Here is a 23,571-nt window from a genome sequence, read left to right as displayed (position 1 = left end):
AAATATTCACAAATATATTTTTTAACAAATTACAAGTCGCACCAATATTGACCTTACTGTTTGCGCTCAAAAAGAAAAAAAATAATGACGGCTTGATACGGTTTCGTGTGCTTTTGTTTTTTTTTTTATTATTTTACTCCTTTTAGCCAGTTTATAGTTAAAGAAATCTCTTAAATAAATGATAATATATTTTAATGTTGTCTTTTTCGTAACAGGCAACACAGAAGTTTATATGGTAACATTCTACTAACATTTAAATTAAATGTTGTTAAATTTTTAGCAAATGGTAACCCACAGCAGACCATCGCGCGTGCTAATCTCATCACACTGTTCGAAATCAATTTTGATTGTATGTTCTGTTCTAAATTTTGGATGACTGTGACAAAAATAGTGTAGTGAAAATGACATTGATATATTGGTAAAAATAAAAACATCCTAAATTATCCATATTGTGATTATCTTGAAATAAGTGTTAGTATTTTGTGAGTATTATGAACTTTGAAGACTATGAAACCCTCCCGACCCAAAGCTCCATCACACACATGACCGCTGGAGCTATAGCGGGGGTGATGGAGCATTGCGTAATGTACCCCCTGGATTCCGTGAAGGTAAGCTCAGTGAGCTGCTCGCGACGGCATGAAGCCGTGCTCGGGGGCCAGTTCTCTACGACGTTGACAACCTAACCTAATCATTCCAATGATAGTTTTGTCGGCTGTCTTATTACGCCACCGATATGCAAGCCGTCTAAAGTTATATAAAAACCTTTCTACATCTAATTACACAATTCAGGTTACAGCATGTGTATACAATATCAGTCTCAACCATAACTAATGAATAATAATTGATAAAAGAGGGTCGCAAAAAATACAAATAATACATTTTTATCGTGAAATACACTTTGAACGTATTATTGAGTAGTACGTATTATTCCGTTTTTAGTGAATACATTGTAACTTTAAAGTTCCATAATACGACTCAATTTGTAATTGTCAAATGCAAATGTCATTTGCGAAAGCAAACCAAACAATCCCCTTTACCACATTTTGTGAACTCAAATCTTTGCTTTGTACCTGGTCGATTTCGTTAAAAATAAAACATAAATGCATAATGGTAATGCAATTTATTAGCAAATTGCCTTTATTTATATCATAACCTTGAATTGATAAGCAGCCAGAGATAACATTTCTTAAATTTTTTTTTTAAATATACAAGTAATTGAAAATTTTACTTTTATAAATTTTGAAATTTCAATCTGTTCTTCAGTACAAATTATAAGTGGTAGCTGCTATATACTATTATGTGCACATTTTTTTTAAATTATTAATCAAATTAATTAACTAATAATTACATTATAAGAGAAAACATTGTTTTCTTGGTCACCATCACTGAATGTATCTTTCTCGAACAAGGCTTGCAAAGTGATACCAGCTTCTTGTGCAACTATATCAATTGAAAAAGAGTAACGTAAATGTAGGCTTTTATTTGTACAAGGGGGCACAAGTGTAAATGTTTGTAAGTAATTATGTATACAAGTAATACAGCAAATGACAGTTATGTTGAAATAACAAACATGAAAAATCCTCTTCATCACTAGTATTTTTTTACTTTAACCGCAATATAGTGGCAAATATTTTTCTTAAGTTTTAATAATCGCTTCCACTCAATGGCTATTGACATAAGCTACAGCTTTCCAAGGATCTATTGATTTGTAATTATATATAATGTAATTATCCCAGGCTACTTGTACTTGTATAAAGCAAAAAATGACATTAATTATTGAGATTTATTCATTAGAGAGGTACTCACATTGCTGAACTTGCACAAGCTTCCACAACCTGAGTAAATCAATATTTAAGTTAAAAATAATAATAAATAGTGTTATTTTTCTTTATTTATCCTTTTTAATGTGTACATAATATATTACATTGACAAAAATACCCAAAGATACAGCAATACATTTGATTATTGTGTATGTAAAAATAGATATTTGGCAAATATTCACTTCATGTATTTGCATATAATACCCATTACCATTAATAACTGGGATCTTGTTACTTCCACCAAGATTTTTCTTACAAGTGTTTATATTTAAAAGTTTATGCTTATTCACAATTATAATAACTAATTTGATGCTGCAGTGACGGTTATAAATAAAATCTGGTTGCGCAAATAGATTCTACTGAGAAGTCCCATCAAAAAGTTTAGCAGTTACTCTTTTCCACCATTTTAAGTTTAAGTGAGTTTAAGTTTGTAACAACGAGATGCTGACAAAATGAATCATAATATTAGCTTGAATGCTGAATAAATCCTCTATTCATAACTTTCTATATAAGTATATTTTAACTTTGCCATTTAAGTAATTGAAATTTTATGTAAAAGAGAGATTGTATAAGTCAAAAAAGTGTAAGTTTGTGTTATTGGTGATTTTCATGCAAGATATTTGCTTGATTTTATTTAATTAGAGTACCTTTGTGATGATTGATTCTTGCTAGTAAAGTGAACAGAATTTAAAATGAACTTAACCAACTATTACAATATTATGATGATAATATAATTGTTATTTGTGGAAGACTTCCATTGCACAATGTTAATGTTTATTCATTGTTACTTTTAAAAGGAGTTTGTCACTGATATGAGAACTAAAATAATGCACTTTTTTAATACATGAATACAGTAAATTTTTATTTAAATAGTTCATATGTAGAACATTAACACAAAAATTGTCAAAGTCCTTTACATATTGAAACAATTGCTATAATATTAATGGTTTCATTTAGTGGAGATAGGAAATATTAATAATATCATTAAATGAATTATATTTCAATAAAATAGTTGTAGTTTTAACAGTTATTCTTCTACAATATGTAAAGTGCAAAATTACACGAGGGCAATGTATTCCAATAATGATAATGATAGTACACATTTATTTGTAAGATAATATGTACTGTTTGCGGTTAGTAGTGGGTGATGCAGTACCTATTCTATATAAGTATATAGTCAGCCTTGCTAGCCTTCTGCCAGCAGGACTGAGTTAGGAAGGCCGTGTCGCAGTCGTCCGCGCCCTTCCGAGTGCCGCAGGCCCGCATCTTGTCCGCATGCTTCTGCAGCTCCTCGGGCAGCACGGCCACCACAGCCTCGACGTCCACCTCTCCCTCCGACATCATGCCCGCCGTCTCCATCACGCACTTGATGTAGCACTTCAGCTTGGCGTCGCCCATCAGGTCCGCCCCCGCGTTCACCTTGTCGATCAAGGCCACGTCCGCCCCGGTCTCCTCCAGGCAGTTGTCGCGCAGCATTTTCGCGAGCTCGGCCATCTCGCCGTCCAACGCTAGCGTCCTTACTACTAAGCATATTAAATACAAGCACAGTCCCAAACGAGCTCTCATTATGAGATAGTAAAGATCTAACGAATGCGAAAACGCTTGTAGCACCATGTTTATATAGCGCCCCAAGATGTCATTCTTGGTGATCACATGTGTTTATGGAAGTCGATGCCCAAATTATACACACGCCGCCACGAGACCGGTTATTAAAACGTATTGTTTGTTATGTCTGTTTGAGTTTCCCGAACGCGCTGTAATTTTTTCATCGCTTCTGTTGTAAAGTCATTTGAAAAAATTATATGCAACATAGTAGGATGACGGAGTAGATCGCGAGTTGCTCGCTCCGGGCTGTCATTATCCAAAAGCGATGGTTGGCTGAAAACACACTTAATTGCGTGTTAGAAGGTAATCGTTACCGTCGTTCGTTTTGTCATTTGAATATTCAATGTCATTTATTATACCAAACCATACGAGTTACGACGTAATGGCGAGGAGCTCTGAGGACTCGCAGAGGGCGCTGCATTTGCACTCTAAGTTTTCCCAATCCTTTAGATCATCATTCTCTTTAACCCTTCACAGCAAATGTCTTATCTTCCGAACTAAACAAACGAGTCGCGCTGTGAACGCTCCAGCACTGATTTTACTTTCCGCGACCGCAACGACCACTGCTCGGGCAGAGCTCGTTGTCGTATATTACTATCAGTGACCTTTTTATGATAGATTTTGTACCCGTAAACCCCTTGGACATTGTTGAGCTGAGTCGTACGACAGTCGACGCGACATACTGATAAAATAGTATTACCATTTTATGGGAGCTGTATTGTAGACGATTTTATGTTGCAATAGAAACCAATATGATCGTTGTTTGTCGTAGACGCGGATGCAGTCGCTGCGCTCGGCACACAACGGCAGCATCGCGGAGACCTTCCGGTACATGGTGCAGCGCGAGGGGCTGCTCAGGTATCTTTGTGCTTTCAACACCCTATGTTTACTTCATCATCCATAGATTTGCCGGCGAGACTACGATAATACTCTTGTGGCTCCGAGTACTACTCATTAATATAAATAGTAATGCTCATTGTAGGTACTAGTCCCTGCCGTAAGGCTGAATGAGGCGCAGATCGTCCAGTGATTTTACTCATCGATTTGTGGTTTTCCCCGCGTGATAAAGACCACAGTGTTTCGAGATACACAGACAATATCATTAATATTTTCCTTCGCATAGAAACAAAACAAATAAAAACATAACATAATTTTTTTTTTGTGGTTTTTCCAACAATTTTGGATAATTCCATATGTTTTGTGTTACATAAACGTTTGATACAAGAAAGTTACGTAAGGACAAGCGTTTGTATATGGTACCGCACAAGCGACGTGGATTCGAACAATAATCACGTGTTGTTTGGTATTTCAATTGTCATTAAAAGCTATAATCATGCAATATGTTAATTATTAAATATATTTCGATCGGTTGTATGTTGGCTCGACCATCACGCTCTCGTTGACACAACGAGTTCGATGTTGTCAAACACGGACAGATCGCACGAACGAGCGGCTGTGAGCCATTTTAACGCTTCCGCACATCAGACGGGAAAATAGACTTATCGGATAGTTTTCGTGCCTCTTGTCGGAATCAAGCAGACGAAATAATTTGATATCAAGATAGATTTTGATGATTTAAAAAAATATTATATGATATATCAACATCAATTGGCTTAACAAATGAAAGTGCTCCTTGTGAGAAATACAAATGTATAATTTTTATTTTTATTGCGTTGTAGAAGTTCGTCTATATCGTCCATTCGATAGCGGTGGCCGGACAACAGTCGTGACGACGCGAGTCCGGCACTTGACCGGTTTTTTTCGCAATGAGTTGTACAACTCATGCGACATGTTAATTTCATTTTAGTCTTAGGTAATATTGTACCACCGTTCAATATTGTGCGTATATTCTTCCATATCCCGAGGCGTTTCGGCAGCTCTCTTTACGGAGATGACTAAGACTTTACAGAATGTACTTTATTCTATCACGTCCGAAGTTTATGTTCCCCATCAGCCTAAGCTTGTCTCGGTGTCCAGTTTCGTTATTTTTCAATAAAAGGAAGCAACGAGCAGATATATAGCGACTATTACAATATAAGATAGCTATTTAAGCTCTCGTCTCTCGCAATAGTTACAAGATTCGTTCGCCGATTAAATAACTTAATCATAATATTTTTTATTTCCTTTTGTAATTTTAATAATTCGATTATTTTTTTTTCGTATAAGTAGAAATGAGTCAACAAATATCAGTGAACTTAAATTACATAAGTGAGTCGAGCGGCGGTGTGCAGTAACAGTAACATCCGAATTCGGAGGTGCCGCGCACTATCAGCCGTTATCGTTATCGGAGTACGTGAGTGCGCGGCGTCCCGACGTGACCCGGCGAAATATCACTCTCGCCGAACGCACTGCATATCTAAGAACCCAATTATGCTCTAATAATTCATCACTTTATGTTACACTAGGAGATTTAATTCACTGAGGAATTACATACGAATAACTTACTTTCCCTTTTAACTTGATTCCTATTCTTTATGTAGCTATAAATCATTGAACTAAATGTAGTATATTTTAATATCCATTTGTATTTTAATTATTAAGTAGTGTTGAATATTAGGTAAATGCTGCGAGTGCTTTTCGCATGACTTATTACCCTGCGAATCAAGGGTAAATAAATAAAAAAACTTGCAGTAGAGTACTTTCTGTAGTGAAAAAATGTACTAAAATATTTTGATTTTGAGTCATAAGCATGTTATTATTTACTATATTTTATTATAAAAGTACTTTAAAGTCTGTATATAACGTGACTTAAAACACGCGCCGCCATGGTGTGGGGTCAGATGCAAAAACTGTCATTTCAATATCATCTGGCACTTTGATAAACAACTTTTCTGGACTTTCAATGCTACTACTTGTACATTAAGCACCAACTATAGCGAATGTAATTCATTATTTTCCAAAAGAAACACCACATGTTTATGGACGTTAACGCTGAATGAGTGCCAGTCGTACATACAAAACCGTTGTTTTTATCAATATGACGTCATCAAAATAACTGACCGCGTTTTTTTGTGGGAATAAAAAAAAAGAATTAAAATTTTATGGCCATGAAACGTGTTTACTTTGCCGAAAAATACTTTTTGTGGCTTTTTATTAGGAGGGCCAACATTTTGAAGTACTTTTTCAAACACAGTAGAATACCGTATTGGTAAAAAGTTTAGTAGGTATACATCAGTAGTTCTTTTAACTGTTTGGCTTTTTTATACAAAATTATAATAATAGTGATGTAATTTTTTTTGTCTAAGATTATATTTTGGAAAGAGCTAAAACGTCGACACTGTTGTAGTCTTGAGTTGTATGTTTAAAAATAGAATCCTCATGATGTTAGCAGATTTTTTGCCCGTTAAGTGACATCCACGTATCGCGGGATTTTATTAAACAATTTGATAAGATAAAATGCAACTGATTTATGTTCGCGTACTCGCTCGTGTACACACGCCTTACCCATGACTTGTAAATACTTGTTTCATACAGTAAAAACTCGACACCTACATTGTATTGATAAAGAAAATAATTGATATCAATATAATTTCTATTGCACAGCACTCAGAATAATTTAGATTTTTGCACCGGTGAATAGAACTTAGATTTGATTTTGTTGGGGTCAAACATCAGATGAATTTAGTCTAGTTTTGATGTTCTGTTAAGTCGATCGAGCTGGCGAATAAAACGCTTATGCTGTTGCTCATGTAATATTGAACTGAAAATAAAATTATTTTGTGTGGTTAAATTGCTTCGGTCGTCGATTGTTTCGGTAGTATTCCCATAATTATTACAAATAGGTTTACAACTCGAATGCAATTCATCTAATGGGTCGGTGATGTATTGCTGGATGGTGATGCAAACACATAGCGAGCAATCGGCGTGAATGCGTCGAACTCGCTAGAAATGACCAAATTTCTGTTTTCTGGTCTAACGGACTGACGTGCGTCGACAAGTGCGCGCCGCCGCGCCCGCGCCGTCGCGCCCGCGCCGTCGCCGTCGTACGGTTTCTACACAATACCAATCAGCTGGAACGTTTCGTCCGTCTTCCTTCATGCGCAATTTGTATTGTTCCGCAGTCAATTAATCTCTATTTGCCTGTTTGACACATTGCTACAATTTTTAGGACTTAACCAGTCCGCTGAAAGTATTGCAAGCACTCGTTTGACTTCTGTTTTAAATAAAATGTGTGTTACAGTTTATATGAAACATGTCCCGTGTCGTGAATGAGGGTTTGCAATGTTCGGTTAAATGACCGCGTGTCTATCTCGGCAAGCGACAGCCGGCCACTCCGGGCCGAGGGGCAGGCCGGCACTCGCCTGTTATTCCACGTTTAAAGAACATTGTATTCTAGTTGTAGCGTGTTTCTGTACTCGAGCGACAGTACAATGAGGACGAGGCGTACCGCGCACGTTGTATCGATTCGATAAAGTAGGAACATCGACGCGACCTTGAACGAAAGTTAGCCGACACGAGTCCTTGGCGTCAGTGGTTTAGTAGGTTATCGCGCTCGGAGCGCCGCGCCGGCCGCCGGTCGGCGCTGGCCGGCGCTGGCCGGCGACATTCGCTAATCACACGCGATAACGCCACCTTCCTATGTTAGATAATATTGGGTATTGCCGAATTTCTAAACCATCACGAAATCTTATCAAACCATTTACATTATCATACTGCACACTTGCTCGTGTACATGTACAGCGTGTGTCTGTATGATAGCTTAATTCTTTCGGGCGAATTGAAACCAACTATACTTAACTATATTTAATCGTTTCTATTTTGACGATATTATAGGTATAAACGTTATTATAAAGCATTTTAATTTTTAGTACAAACAACTCGCATAACAAACATATTATGTACGCGCGCTATTATGTCGCATGACTAATCAGAATGGTTTGTGCCAATTCATCCTGTTTAATAATATATAGTATTACATACATTATAACCCGATCCGATCTGCGATAGTCAATCGTCGTGGATTGACTTCCACAGCAAAACCTCGCACGGAGCGGGCTCTTAGTCCAGCTGTTCACTGCGTCGACCACGCCAACGAACACCGGCCAGATGTCGAGTATGTCATAACACAACTCATCTCTTCGCGGCCGTCTCTGTGTCGTGTCGGTTTCTTATTTCTCGCTCACGTGCGCGCTGAGACGCGCCCCCGAGACTTACGTGTAAAGATTCATAAAAACTATTATTCGTTATAGAATGTTTGTTATAATGACGTAAGAACCGCTGAAATATGGTAGAAATTTGGAGATATAGTACGTATCGTCTATATCGAATATGTCATTTTGGTTGTAGACGTGGATACGGATGAATGAATAATATCTGACCGGTTTCAGATGAAGATTGTCCGGTTGTTTAGAATAACCGCATTATTTATATATATATATAAATAAATTTACTTTAAACACAACAAACAGAAAAAAAAAGTAAGGAATTTCTTTAAGATACAATTATGGTAGCTGAGCTCATTAAGTAACAATGCAAAAACAAAATTATAATAAATATTTGTTTTTATCGGTTGCGGTTACTGGATTTATATCTCGGTTCGGGCTACGGAGCTCCATGACATCCCCGCTCGCAGTCCCACGCTCAGTGCGTGCGTGTGTCCGCGCGAGTCGGGAGGCGCGCTATGGACGTCTTATCTACGACGCGAGAGCGCTCGGGGTGCAGCGCTATCGGTCGCGATCGTGATTATTATTCGATATCAGCAGTGACGATACAGCGCTGATATCAAATAATAATTGTCAGCGTGAGATGGCAGCGCTGCGACGCCCCAGATAGCGCCGCGTCGAGTGCGCCTGCCGAGATGTTTGCAGACGTTTCTATTTGTTTCGGATTTTACAAACAACGATAACATATCGCCGCTGTTTCATTATTGCTTATATTATCATCAATTTTACCTTGCGGTCTGACTACAAGCTCATCATAGGTACGTCTTATTAGTGCAACCATAGGCAGCGAGCAACGCAACATCTTCATTACCTACTTCCCGACTCCACTGTTCTCAGTGGAATTCTTTCTACACAGACAAGCCCAATTAAATTAGATTTAATAGAGATTTAAATCCATGACCTCGGGACATTGATAGTGACTACGAGATCGTCACAGCAATTTCAACATACGACCTTATGCACTTACAGTAGCGATATTTGGCAACATTGAGCTCACGTACTATTTGCAGGTGTAATATTGATAACGTCGAAATCGCAAACATTACACAAGTACAGCGCATTCTTAGCTGATGTTTGAATAGCGCGCGGTGCTTAGACACATCTTTCAACTGCCAGATAAGAATGTAACAATATTATTTATCATTGAATCTACTTTATTTAAATTTCGTTACATTTGATGTGAAAGGTTTTATTGTATGAATCTATTTCGACATCTCCAAACGAGAGGAGAAGTGAGGCCAGAGGACTGAGACACTGGTCACCTGACCCGTCCGCCGCACGCCGCGGTGCGGACCGCTCCGCCATAGTGATAGTGTAAACCGTTGCGATGGACGCTGTTACTGATACGAGATATGTTTTACAATGAATAACATACTTCTAAGAGAAACATATCAACGTCAGAAATAATAGTATATGTCTGAAATATTTTTAAAATGACATAGTTGGCCTCCTGCCACGTACAGACTGTCGCAGCTAAGACAAGACTTCAATTGTGGACTAACGCTATTGATAATATACGGACGTTGTAAAAAATGTATTTGGTAAAAGGGCATACAGAGCCCCCAATGGTAATGATTCGACTTTGAATTTATTTCCTACGATTCAATTGTTCGCTTTTGTGTGCATCGGCAGTCATGACTGTTACAAACCGACAGCCTGGTATTATTGCATTCACATTGATTCACTCGCCCTTCTCTCACAAAGAACTTTTTAAATAATCTTAATTGTAATCGTACTAGAGCAAATAGGCAAATGACGCGCCAAACAAAGCAAATCGAAGCAAACGAACAACAGACCGAATATTTCAATGGCAACAACATGTTAATGTTGAAACAAGGAAGACGAGAAAGAAATGTTGGCGATCGACTGACGAACGTAGGAGGTGTCTATATACGGACGATTGACTTCGGCCCCTGAAACTACGCCGCTGCTGAACGCAACAAAGTGTATTTGTTAAAAAGCTATAAACGGCTACAAAATGCAACGCCGTTTAAGTAGTCGATGACGATCGACACGATCGCCACGTGCAGAGGTTTCGAGCACGTTTCCACCGAGTGACATCATAGCGACGGGCGCATCGGACTGCTGGCTCGTTTGCCGATAGCGGAGATTGTTTGCTCATAGAACCTTGTTATCTTTTGTTTTATTAAAACTACGGGATCTTGCTGGTTCCACATTTCCATTTTCCACATTACGCGCAGCAACGACGCGTGTCGCGGCGGGAAATCCACTAGCGACAGCATTCGCAGAACGAATGTCGTCAGGCTGCTAAATCCCGAGCTAGTTTCCTTGTACGCTATTTAAAACTCTGCGTCACATTCAGATGATTCCAGATTGTCGATGATTCATTGAATTTTATAAATATAGGTATAGAATTCATCTTTTTGAAGTTACTTAATTAATTGAATGGACACATAGAATAGAGTTTCGTCAATCTTCTCGTTATACGCGACGCCGTGCACGTTCCCGCTACTCAGAGGAGTATCGCGACTTGTTCATTAATCGCTGCGCACGCCGCCGCGGGCGCACGTCATTCACAAATAATATTTTATTAAAAGTTGTTTCCGCAACTTTTATTGGCACTATGTGTAAACTCAATAACGAAATAAAAGTTTTCAACTTAAAAATGAGTACTTAAGTAGTTGAGTATAGCTCCAAGATCTCATGTCTCATTTAATGTAATGTTATCAGAAGTCCTAACAGTAGGGTTTTTATATTTACGTTTATTTTGTTTATTTATTAAATTATGGTATATATATATATATATATTATTTTGATGTAGACATATTTATTTTACCTACTCAAATAACAATTAAAAGTATCCATTATATATAGATGCATGGAGACTTTTCAATAAAGCTCAATAAAAGCGTGAGAAATTAACATAATTTCTATATTCTCTTTACAGCGGCTGATGCTCATGTGCTACATGTATATGAGTATAAAATGTCGACTCCTTAAGACTCGAGAGGAACCGCTTTTTCATTTTCGGCTAAAAGGTTTTAATTACTGTTAGTTTATAGGGGAGCTGCGGTAACATAATCTGATGCAAATATTAGTCATTGTGTCAACATCGCGTCACGAGTGCCGACTCTCGACAGACCGCTATTTATACAAGCGCACAGAGCTACCGTCAGCGCGTGTCACCTATTGACTTACTTACCGACCGTTTTGGTCACTACGAGCCGGCTGCCATCTCGGGAGACTGACCTTTGGATATTAGTCGACTGCTGGACAAACCTACGGATCGGTAGTCACATATTTGTGCCACCGTATAAGGAAACCTACGTATACTGTCCTGAAATAAAAACACGAGGTCCATCTTCCTGCCCTTTTCCCAATTTATTCGGGCTCGGCGCAGCACGTCTTCTCCTTCCATACTTTTCTGTCGGACGTCATCTCACAAGTAACATTCTTTCTAACCATATCGTCTTTCACACAGTCCATCCATCGTTTTCTGGGTCGTCCTCTACCTCTATATCCAATAATATAATAAAAACACGAGGTACATAATAAATATTTGAAAATTAAGATGCAGCAACACCAATCAGGCACAACAAAACCAAAAAGGTATTGAAATCTATTTGAGAGCGCGTTTTGTTCAGTTTTCAATTCAGTCATATCAAAATATATTTGAAATCGTATTTTAAAAGACCTTTGAATTGACAATTTTCGACAGATGTGGAATCTCTTAAGGACATCACAGAACTCTTAAGGCGTTCAGCAGTTCCTCATGTCCGAGAGTTAGTTTACAGACTTATGGCATTTAAGTACAATTACATAATTACTTACACTAAATCTAAATCGGCGGTAGAGTTTGAGTGTCATGTTAAAATGGTCGTAAGTGCCAGACATTTACGACCATTATCGATTCATAAATAATGATTTATTCAACGTAGCTTTAACGTTTGTTGTGATTAAACAGTACGTCCTATTAACACTTGTAAACTGCACGTAAGAGACATACGGGTGCAAGAGTCACGAGCGTCGCGATTATGGAATTCGATCAAAAAGCGATTCAGCATCGCTTTTTGATCTAGCTTTTTGGTCTAAGACATCGTGCCAATATACGCGCATAGACATGCTATGACAACTACATTTTAAATATACGTAATGTTTTATATTCTCATTGGATCGGGTGGCCAACCGGATACAACGAGCAACTTCTATGACGATGCATACGATGAATTTAAAGATTTATTATCAACATTGGACTTAATAATAATTTGTTTTCTTTTGTAAATGGCATTTACGGTCGATTTGAGATTCTCCTTTGAACTCTTCTGTCCTTATTACCCAAAAGTTACATGAATTGTATTTTTCTTCGACTATAGGTGTGGGATGGGCATGAAAATTTTTGCTTAATTTCTAACATTATAATTGCAAATGTTATTTTTAATAAAACTTACTTCAGCAAGTAAGTAAGAAAATAGTTATGTAATAGTATTGTATGAGATAAGTAATTATTTTTCGCTAATGTCGCTAATGTCGGATAAAAACATATGTGGAGGCGGAAGCGTCGTTCAATCGGAAATGATTTTTCGAGTTGATGATCGGAAGTACCAGTCGGCGCCCGGTACCGCCGACTGCGGGCCGGGCCCGGCCGGGCGCTCGATCGCCGTCTAGGCCTTGTAACTCACTCATAACGGATGGGTTTCGGTGCCCTGTAAGGTGATGATGATGCCTTCTAAAAAATATTATTGAAAATTATATTAGGAAAATGCTTATTTTTTGTTTTTCCTAACTGAAAACTCTATATATTTTGTATAAAATTCTTGCTTCAATAATAAATAGAAATTAATATAAAATTTACGACCCATACAGTATTGCTGTTCTATTATACTCGCACATCATTTGAGATGTCAAGTGGATATCCAAAAACGCAACGGACAGTGACAACGTATACAATATGAAAGTTACATACCGAGAATCGGTTAAAAGCAAATACTTGTTAATATCATAGGACTCTGCGCAAACCCGGCTGTCTACCGCCCATTTGTCATATATGTTCCAATGTCACCACACCAGGAGCCATAATGAGCCACCACTTAGCAGTCCGATTGAATATGAATTTGTCTAACATTAGTATGATTAATTGCTCACGTTAATCGATGATTTAGAAACAGGAAAGAGAATAGCGAAAAATACTTCGAGAAGTTTGGAGATTGTTGTTGATGAAAACGAATCAAGCTAATCAAATTATGGCAAGGTTACCGTTACACTCAGATGCCTGACTCTGTCAGACTCGTTGAGTTGTTTAAATGTTCATTCGTTCAATTTGTCCCATTTGTTTAATATCACCGGAGTGTGCAGTAGCGGTGACGAGGCGAGTCGCCAGTGAAAGTTATCGATATTCGTGTTCGCGTCAGCGCTGTTTGGCTGCTCGAGAGTGACGCCGCTTTGTTTGCTCGCATCGTTTGCGCGCCGCTAACGATGCGAGCTATAGGCAAGGGCTAGCCCAGCACGGATTTATATACCCAGAGAATTGTAGTCCTCGCATTTTGCTGTCGCCAGTTTCTGTAATGAGATTCCACATGTATTGTTAATTTTGGCAATCAGTGAATTGAAATTTTTGTTTTCATTCTATAAAATCAATTACGCACGCTAGACTATAAGGTGCACCTGGCTTGGAAGGGATTCGATAGAGCTAGGGAGAACAAGAGCTTGGTCACAGTTATGAATTCTTCCAAATCAATCAACTAATTCAAAAATATTACCAAAAAAATTATCAAAAATATTATAGAAGTTGCCCTATTAATGAGTACATTCTAACATGACTTCAAGAACCGCGATAGGCTGTCGCGTCGTCGCGTCGTCGCGTCGTCGCCTGCCCAACGGGATTGCTGTACAGAGTTGTTAATTTGTTGACCTGTCCACTTGTCCAGGCCTATTCGCGGTATGGGCGCCGTGGTGATGGGCGCGGGCCCGGCGCACGCGTGCTTCTTCGCCACCTACGAGCAGAGCAAGCACACGCTCTCGCAGCTCACCAGGCATCGGCACGACCACATCACACACGGTACGTACCACGTCCATTACACATACATATATTATGTCTGCACCCACTAATCGTACACTTGACATTTCATCATTTAAGGCAATAGTCGTGGCGCGCCTCTGCTTAGATACCCCTGGACAGTGAGAACTGCTTCTCTGACGAGATTATCTTAAAAAAGGTGCTCGAAGCATTTCCCCAGTTTTATGTGGTTGCACGAATGTTTCATAGTTTTCAACAGTTTAAAAATTGCATCGTCATCTCCATTTGCCCGTTCAATAAAAACACAATAACAGGAAAATTACGTCATATTGTTTTTTTTTTTTTATAATAATTCCACCGTATACATAAATGGTTATCGTATCAGTTCTTTTAAATAGAAATGCGTTCGCATGATTCTTGAATTGCTATTGGCTCGCGTCGGTCAAAATCGGGCGCACTCGCTCCGCGTCCTTGAAACCGCTGTCGCGCCGCGCGCACACAACGCGCCTGTGTGCGTGCGGCGCGGAACCCGTCCGCAGCCGGACGTGATGATGAGGTGGCCGAGGGCCGAGGCGCGTTATCTCTTTGAGTAATATTAAATGCATTAAAAAACCGTGATTTTGTATCTCACATCGGGGCGCGTTATGTAGTTATTACCTTAGAAAAATGATAATGAAAACGTAGCTTTACTTATGTGTCACAATACATGTTACAGGTTTATCAGGCTGCCTGGCGTCGCTGGTCCACGACGCCGTGTCAAACCCCGCTGAAGGTAAGGCTCGATGGCACACACGCGTCGGCAACACATCGTCGACCCGCCGGCCTCGACCGACAATCCCGTGTCGAGGCCGGTACACCGTTAACTATTTCGCTGTTACTTTTATTAAAACGCACTAAAACCTCGTTAGTGCGATGCAGCGGAAGGTTCGCGAACAAATTGTCGCAATGAGCAGATGATTGGCGGCTATTAAGTACTCCGTAGAACTAAATTGTCGCATTCGAGCCGCTCCGCCGGGTCACTTCTGACAAAGCGTTTCCTGCACCAGTACTCGCCGACGTGTAATTTCGTCTAATTATATTGATTTATACGCGCGCTGAGCCATCTCATTACCGAGCGACGTGCGCGCGTACAGCGTACAGTATATCGGATAACGAGAACCACCACGGCTTTACTCAACAGCCAGGTCCGAACCGACGGCAACCTTACTACAAAATAGAGACCTGAAATGATGAGGCGTGCTCTCGCATGAGAGATAAGAGTTAAAGCAGCGCTGACCGCTGATGTTATGTCGTAGGTGTGCGCGCGCCTCTCTTCTCCAGAGCCGGATTGGCGCGTGCCGGCGACCGCGCTGTTTATTAGAGCTGCAATGTATTTAGGAACGGACTTTCCCTCGTGCTGCTGCACTCGCGGCCGTATGATTTCCTTAAACTCTTAAGAGTCTTAATAGCACGCTACTAAAAAAAAAGCATTAAAAGTTTGCGGTGTGCGCGGTGAGATGTATTAGCTCACAAGCGGGTAGCGGTCGCGTCGTATCCTGCCGCAACAAGGATTCAGATGATCCGACGGCGCTGGACACGTGTCGGCGTCACACCTGCGCCTTGAAGCGCGGGTTAACGGCGGAGTCAATGAATTACTTAACGTGTGACATAATTACGTGTGTAGATACGACCCTGGCCTCGCCCGCGACCCGCGCACTATCGATCGGTGACGTCATCCGGTCCCTCGTCTGTTTTTCATACTTTTAATTATGTATGTAGGTTGATGAAATTAGATATTCAACGACTGTGACATAGTGCGTACAGAATAAAATAAATTGATTTATTGCAAAAAATAAATGAAAACATGCTAATGCCGGGCTCACGTAACACCGTCTAATAAATATGGATCGTGACCCGCCGTGTCCTCGTCGTGTATTGTTTTTCCAGTGTCTTTAAATTTATTTACGTAATGAATTATTTTCATGGTCGCTCTGGACTGACCGCGCTCAGGGTTCCGTGTTCTACTAACACTGTTTGCTTTATCCCCTCCGTGTCGCCTCATTGAGATTTTTTAGCTTTTATAGACAGTTCCTTTACCTTAAACATTTCAGGTTTGAAGGCAATATTGAACTTGTAGATGTTCATGTGAAGCGAGTGACTGACCCGGCAGATTCCGGGGACTCGCGATAGATAATGCTCGGCGCCGCTCGTGAAAAAACCGATGTATTTAAATACAATAACAGCGTAGACACACGTCGTGTTTAAGTGTCGGCGCGTGCAGATATCCCGACGCCGCGATAACGCGTTTTATGAAGCGTGTAATTATATTATTTACATCATTAAGTAGCGCTCAGCGAGTACCGATAAGCGACACATTTTCCTCAGATACAAAACTCTTCCAAGAACATTTATGTGAGCGCCCACTGATAACAGTTGTCAGCGCTATCTCGCACCCACGGGGTCGTTGCCTGCGCTGCTGGGCGGCGCCGCAGACGTCTGGTCGTGCAAATAATATGACCATTATTTATCTATATCAGCAACTTAATTATAATCAAGTTTTGAAGCCGTGGCCGTAGTTCACCGGATTTGCATTTTTAATTTCCTGTCCTGGTGTTTGGCGAACCTCTTCACTAATAGACTGGATTATTTTAAGTAAAGTAAAGTAAATGTAAGCGAGCAATGCGACGGCGTTGCTGTTTCTTAACAATATTGTAAACAAAAACGATACGATACGACAATACACAGTCGGCGTCTCCAACCCGCTATCGATTGTACATTTAAGTTTAACCAATTGTGTGACGATACCGCGGTTTAAGGCCGCGGCCGCCTTCGTGTGACTTGACGGTTTAGTATTAATTAATGGACCGCGATATTGTCGAACATTCAAGACTTTAGGTGTTCAATAGCCAAGTGTAGCAAACGCTTCCTACATATAAGTACAAATTGCCATGGCGTTCGATTGTAGGGTATAAAGGTAAATGTGTTAAGTTAAACCAAAAATACACACGCACGTGCCAACTTAAATGGCGATCGAGCAAACAGTGGCAGTCAAACGATAAGTGGAGGAAAGTAAAAAATTACCGAAGGCCTTCTCCGGCTAAATATATTGACAGACACAGTAGTACAGTCTAACTTCAAATACGCCGATTTCGTTTACTTGTATTTTATAAACTGGTAACCCTGTGCGAAAGTCGACCATCTGAAGGATTGCCCATGAAAGAATGAGTTGGTCAGTAGCCATTTCATTCGCTTTAAATCACACAGTTTTGTATCATTCGTTTATCATCGGTTGCACTGAATACACAATAAGACGAACTACCGAACCCGGAACTGATAGATAGAGTTTACTAACAGCCGGCGTTTATTGTCACAACACTGAATGTTTGCTCGGCCGACGATAGCGGCGGAGACTCGAGGAAACCGGCACAACAACATTTACACCTCGCTATAAACAAATCGAAGCTCCTCGTAGATACCATGGGAACCGATGCTTTGAACATTGTAGATGTAAAAACCGCAGGATCGACCCTGATTCCTGACCTCTTGGCATATCGTCGCATCTCTAGCAATTCCGTAATGAATGTTGCTACTATTCTTGTTTTTTTTAAGGTACTGATACCAATAAATTGTTCAATATTATTGATATTATTTTTCGTAATTTGAACATACACTAATTTCATAAAGAAGAAGAGTTCGTTTGCGTGACACCAGTCTGCTGGATAGTACTCAACGACCTTATTTAACCTTAAGAGGCACGAACATTTTAAACGAAAATATGCCAATATGTAGAGGTAGGAGTAGTTCCAACAAGTCCGTAGACATGTATTGAGGTAGATAACTGGTGTGTTGTGGGTTGGCCGAGCCAGGTCCATGAGATCCCCCAAAGTCGCCCAAAGATTTCATGATGCGTCAGGCGGATACGTTTATTCCATATCGTGCCATCAAGCGCATATCGACACACTTTTACGACAATAAATGATTTTATGCTGTTGTGTAATTTTTATTGTTTCGAAAATAAATCATATGTTGACAAAAACAGTCACGTACTGCGATTAAATAGTACTCTTAAATGTTGGGTTTACGTGTACTCATTTCATTCATAGATGGCATGTTTGTGTCATACAAACGTGTATCCTAAGCTAACCCTAGCTAGCCGGCGCGCCGGCGGCACGCTGCGGCCGAAACCACAGACGTCCGTGTCGCGGCGCCGTGCGCACCTCGCGCCGACGGTCCCCTGCGGAGTTATAATTAGTTTATAGAAATGCAAAAGTCGTCCGACTTGACGGTACTTACAGTACTGCACTGTCGCTGAGATTGAGTCGATTTAATATTACTTTATTCAAGTAGGCATTTGCAAATACTGTTTAAAATTCATTAAACAAGCCCCACGTCCTCGCAAATGAATTAATTGAACATCGCGTCGAATCCCATAAGTGCCACTTCAAATAGTATTCTGATAAGATATCTGAGAGTTGCTTGCCAGCGATAATCAGAATGTTAAATCAAACAACTCTGATGGGATCTCTTTGCACGTTGTATGCTAAACGTGCTTAATGTAATGAATTGGTCGCAGACTATTGTGCGCAGTTAGGTAACAACAGTGTTATACGTTAAGAACGCACTCGCGTGAGCGATGGGCCCGGGTTATTCTGGAGTCAAAACTCCACATCTGAGGTTTCCTATCGTATTGAGATATCTTATTTTTAAAACTGTCTAACATAATTTATACTGAAAAATAACTTATAATGCGTATTTTTTGGAAATTTAAAAATATTTTACCGTCGATTCTTTAAGAAGAAAAATCCCATATATCTACAGAACCTATTTTAGACAGTTGACGTCGGGCTGAACGAATGGTTAGTGTAGCAGGCTTTAAGGAGTGAGGTGTTTTCCAAGTTCCGCTCGGTACCGCCGACCTCTCGGCGACGGCGCGCTCGCTGACGAGTATGTGGGTCAACTAAATACAAACTTGTGTCAAATGTGTGCGCACATGTACTGCGCCTCGACAGCGCTATAAATATATTCTCAGTAGCCGCTCCAAGTTGGCAGTGCTACTTAACAATTTTGAGTTTAGGATAGCGCTTTGAATTACTATTATGTTATCCAGTAATAACGATAAAAATATTATAATATTATAAACTCAAACTCCTTTATTCAATATGGGAACGTTAAATCTACTTATTGGTAGTCAATGTAGACTCCACCACCAATTCGGAAAAGAAAATACTCTGAGCTGGGAAGAACCGGCGAAAGATACTTAAAAAAATGATTATTATATTTAGTAATTATTGAAGAACACAGACAGACACAAAAATGTTATTTTGGTAAAATGCGGTTATTTTAACATTACAAACAGACACTCTAATTTTATTATATTTATTGTATATAGAAGAAAGGTATTCTTCGCTACTGCAATTTCCTCATGAATCATTTAGATTGCGTTCTCCGCGTTTCGTTTTAAGTTATAAGCTGACGTGACGCGAACGTCCAGGGTCAATTGGATTCGTAATTCTGTACGTAACTGTAGAGAAACAAATAAACAACATTTAATAGATGAAGAAACCTCAATATGTACGTTATGACATGCTCTAAAAAATAAGCACTTGGTCAAGGCAAATGTCACCGTGATCCGGCACGTCCCGCCGACGGTTCCGCCGCCGATCGCGTCCTCCCGTAGACGCGCAGCTTTTAAAGGCTTTTTTTATTAGCGAAATATAACATTTTAAATTATTGTATCAATATTTTCTGTAAATGTAGGCACACGAAAAATAATTGTTATTTTAGTCTAAATATAATATTAGAATGTTACGATTTTGTACAAAGTCGTTTTCGTAGACGTTAAATTGGTGCTGCTCTGGCTCACTAAACAGTTTTTATTATTATACAGGATAAAATATTGGAATAAACGTTATCCTAAAGCAGTACATTGAAAATCAGCCGACAGAGCCGACGAGGCATCACATAACATTTTTCATGCAGATTTATAAGTACACGGCGTCGACCGGGACAACGTGCGATATCGGCGCGATCGCCAGGGGACGAGTTTGATGCCAAAGTTGTGTGTTTCCAGTGGTGAAGCAGCGGCTACAGATGCTGAACTCGCCGTACCGCGGCGTGTGGGAGTGCGCGCGACACGTGTACCGCGCAGAGGGGCTGCGCGCCTTCTACCGCTCGTACGGCACGCAGGTCGCCATGAACGTGCCATTCCAGGTAACGCCGACCGCGCTCCGTGCTAACGCACACACAACGCGCACGCACATGAGTGGAGTGGACGGCGAGTAACGAACTCCGCCCGCAGGCGCTGCACTTCGTGACGTACGAGTGGTGCCAGTCGCGCCTCAACCCGCGGCGCACGTACGAGCCGCGCGCGCACCTGCTGGCGGGCGCGTGCGCGGGCGCGCTGGCCGCCGCCGCCACCACGCCGCTCGACGTGTGCAAGACCGTGCTCAACACGCAGGAGGCGGCCGGCGCCGACGGGCTGGCCGCCGCCGCCGCGCTCGTGCTGCGCGCCGGCGGCCCGCTCGCCTTCTTCCGCGGCGTGCACGCGCGCGTGCTCTACCAGATGCCGGCCGCCGCCATCTGCTGGCTCACCTACGAGTCGCTGAAGCACGCCATCACCACGGTGCGTCCCCGCGCGAGCGCCGCCTGAGGCGCCCCGCCCCGCGCCCCGCGACCCGCTCACCGCGCGCGTGTTTCAGTTCGGGCTGACGGAGGAGGGCGGGCCGGCGCCGGGCGCGCCGCTGGCCGCCGCCGCGCTGCGCCTCGCCGCCGCCGACGTGCCCGCCGCGCCCTCGCTCACGCGCTCGTAGGCGCCGCGCCGCCGCCGAGCCGCGCCGAGCCGCCGCCGCACCCGCACCCGCACTCGACTGAAGACTTTACTGAAGATGTTATTTTTAAATTGAGCACCACGTGTATTTTCTACTTTGAATTTAATTTAGGTTTGTCCCGAGCGAGAGCGTTACTAGCGGGCGCGCCTGCGAGCGAGTGAATATTTTTCGATCGAACGAAATCAAAAATAAAAATATATTTACACGAGAAAGGAGAAAAGTACGCAAAAATATTCGTAAATAAAATATCGCGGTTGTCGATTGCGGCGGAACCGCTTCTATTTATTAAACATTTTGTAATTAGCAAATCGAGAGGTTGTCACGAATTACAGAATAGAAATTGTTTCCGATTGATTCGTGTAGCTGTTGTCTACACGTTATATTGCAGTCAACAGCACTAACGGCGTCACATTTTAAAAATATTACTATACTAACGACAGATGTGTCATTGCTTGTGGGTTCCGCGTCGAGACCAAAATAATGACAATCCCGAGTCAGTGTGTTACGTGTAAAATATAGTGCGTGTACGTGTCTCGCGTTTGTGTGCGTGTGTGTCTGGATGCCTGTTTGCGTGTGTGCGTGTGTGCGTGTATGCGTGTGTGCGTGTGTGCGTGCGCGACGGAGCGAGAGAGCTGTGATGTTTGTGGTTAAATTATGGTAATCATCGTCTAAGTGTTGATAATAGTGATAAGGGCTTGCCCGATATTTTTTATTGAATTATTGTTTAGTTAACCGCAGCGACTACATGATGCCGAAGCTGTACATTGGAACATTTCCACACATACGTGTAGTCCAAGCGTCTGACATTCGCGTCAGAAATCACATTAAATTGTATATATTTTAAGAGAACAAAAAATAGTCGCCAAACATCCGCGCAAAATCGAAAATGCTCCAAATAATTTGTTATAATCGAATGAGACGTAGTGTTTAGTCAAATTGTACATAGAGTGGACGGCCACTATAAACTGCGCGTCTGAAAGACGCAGCTCCGTCGCAGGGCTGGCGGTGGGGGGAGGGGGGCGTCGCCCTCAGCGCTCCTACAGCGCCCTCTCCTGTGTGCGCTCCGCCCGCGGGAACTTCTAGTTGCCGACGCGACGTTCGTTTCGTTGCAAGTCCAAATTTGTTAGTGTAGGAAGTCCCATCAACAGCGTTCGAGTGTAACTCGGCTCCGCGGGGGGGAGGGGGCGCCGCGACCCCGACATCGACACCTCGGCTTCTCACTCACTCACCTCAAGGCTGTGATCTAACTCTGTCTCCCCCGCGGAGCTCGTCGGAGAGAGTTGTCGATGTAGATATGTTTTAAACGGTGACGGTTTCTGTCCGGTCGTGGACCGGCCGCGCAGTGAGAGTCTGACCTTCGCACGCGTATTACACACGTACAAAGCGGTACCTAAAATATTATCGAGGACTTCGTGTCCATAATTACGAGTACATTTTTATTTATGAAGATAAAAATTATGAGTTGTTTCTTAAAAAATTGGTTATTTTTTATATTTAAATATATATTTTTAAATCATTCAACGGAGATACCGGAACTTCGGGCGCAACTACGACCGTTACCGTCGCCGGCGCGCCCCTTTGGCGCCCGGCGGCGGGCGGCAGCGCTCGCTCGTAGTCGTTAGCAGATATATTGTATATTGGTCGCCGCTCGTCGGAGGCGGAGTTATTTGTTTACTGTTTGTGTACATTGCTTTTATTTGTATTTGTTATGTTTATGAGTTGTATAGATGAGTACGAAATTAAAATTTATAGTTTTAAGAGTTACGTAATTGTACAGGACACGCACCAAGTGATTGTTTATTTAAAATGTGAGATAAAAGGAATAAACAGTTGGACAATAACAGTATCTTCGTCTTTTATTCCCCACGACGCGACGCGACGCCCCATCGGTAAGTACGTCGGTGCTCAGCGGCCATCGAACCGTTATTATAAAATATTAAATAATATGTGCCATGGCCGTAGCCAGGAATTCATTTCGGGGGTATCGAGTAAAAAAAAAAATTAAAGATATTATTAAGAAAAAATTGACATAAGTGAAGTTTAAATTCAAAGACCACCCACGACGACAATGATGAGTCCATCACGGTGAATTCTCTTGTAGGGCTGATCTAGTTAGTCGTGACTTTTCAGTCCTCAGCGAAGTAAAGTATACTTTAGAGTTGCCATTGCCGCTACATATTCACGAAAGGCTTATGAATCACGTG

At 41.2% G+C, this 23,571-nt stretch overlaps 2 protein-coding genes across 2 annotated transcripts; one reads left to right on the top strand and one right to left on the bottom strand.

The window, feature by feature from the left end:
• The first annotated feature begins 262 nt into the window (after positions 1 to 262).
• Positions 263 to 23,213, top strand: LOC124539590 (mitoferrin). Its single transcript, XM_047116883.1, has 7 exons — positions 263 to 608; positions 4,198 to 4,283; positions 14,473 to 14,603; positions 15,277 to 15,333; positions 20,611 to 20,750; positions 20,839 to 21,162; positions 21,239 to 23,213. The coding sequence occupies exons 1-7, from the start codon at positions 492 to 494 to the stop codon at positions 21,347 to 21,349; spliced, it is 966 nt and encodes a 321-aa protein (XP_046972839.1). The 5' UTR covers positions 263 to 491; the 3' UTR covers positions 21,350 to 23,213.
• Positions 1,893 to 3,916, bottom strand: LOC124539591 (general odorant-binding protein 69a-like). Its single transcript, XM_047116884.1, has one exon. The coding sequence runs from the start codon at positions 3,432 to 3,434 to the stop codon at positions 2,982 to 2,984; it is 453 nt and encodes a 150-aa protein (XP_046972840.1). The 5' UTR covers positions 3,435 to 3,916; the 3' UTR covers positions 1,893 to 2,981.
• Positions 23,214 to 23,571: the final 358 nt, after the last annotated feature.

Source organism: Vanessa cardui, chromosome 23, assembly GCF_905220365.1.
Source record: "Vanessa cardui chromosome 23, ilVanCard2.1, whole genome shotgun sequence".
Taxonomy (NCBI): Eukaryota; Metazoa; Arthropoda; class Insecta; order Lepidoptera; family Nymphalidae; genus Vanessa; species Vanessa cardui.
Note: the sequence above shows the minus strand (reverse complement) of the source record. Positions and strands in the feature narration are given on the sequence as shown.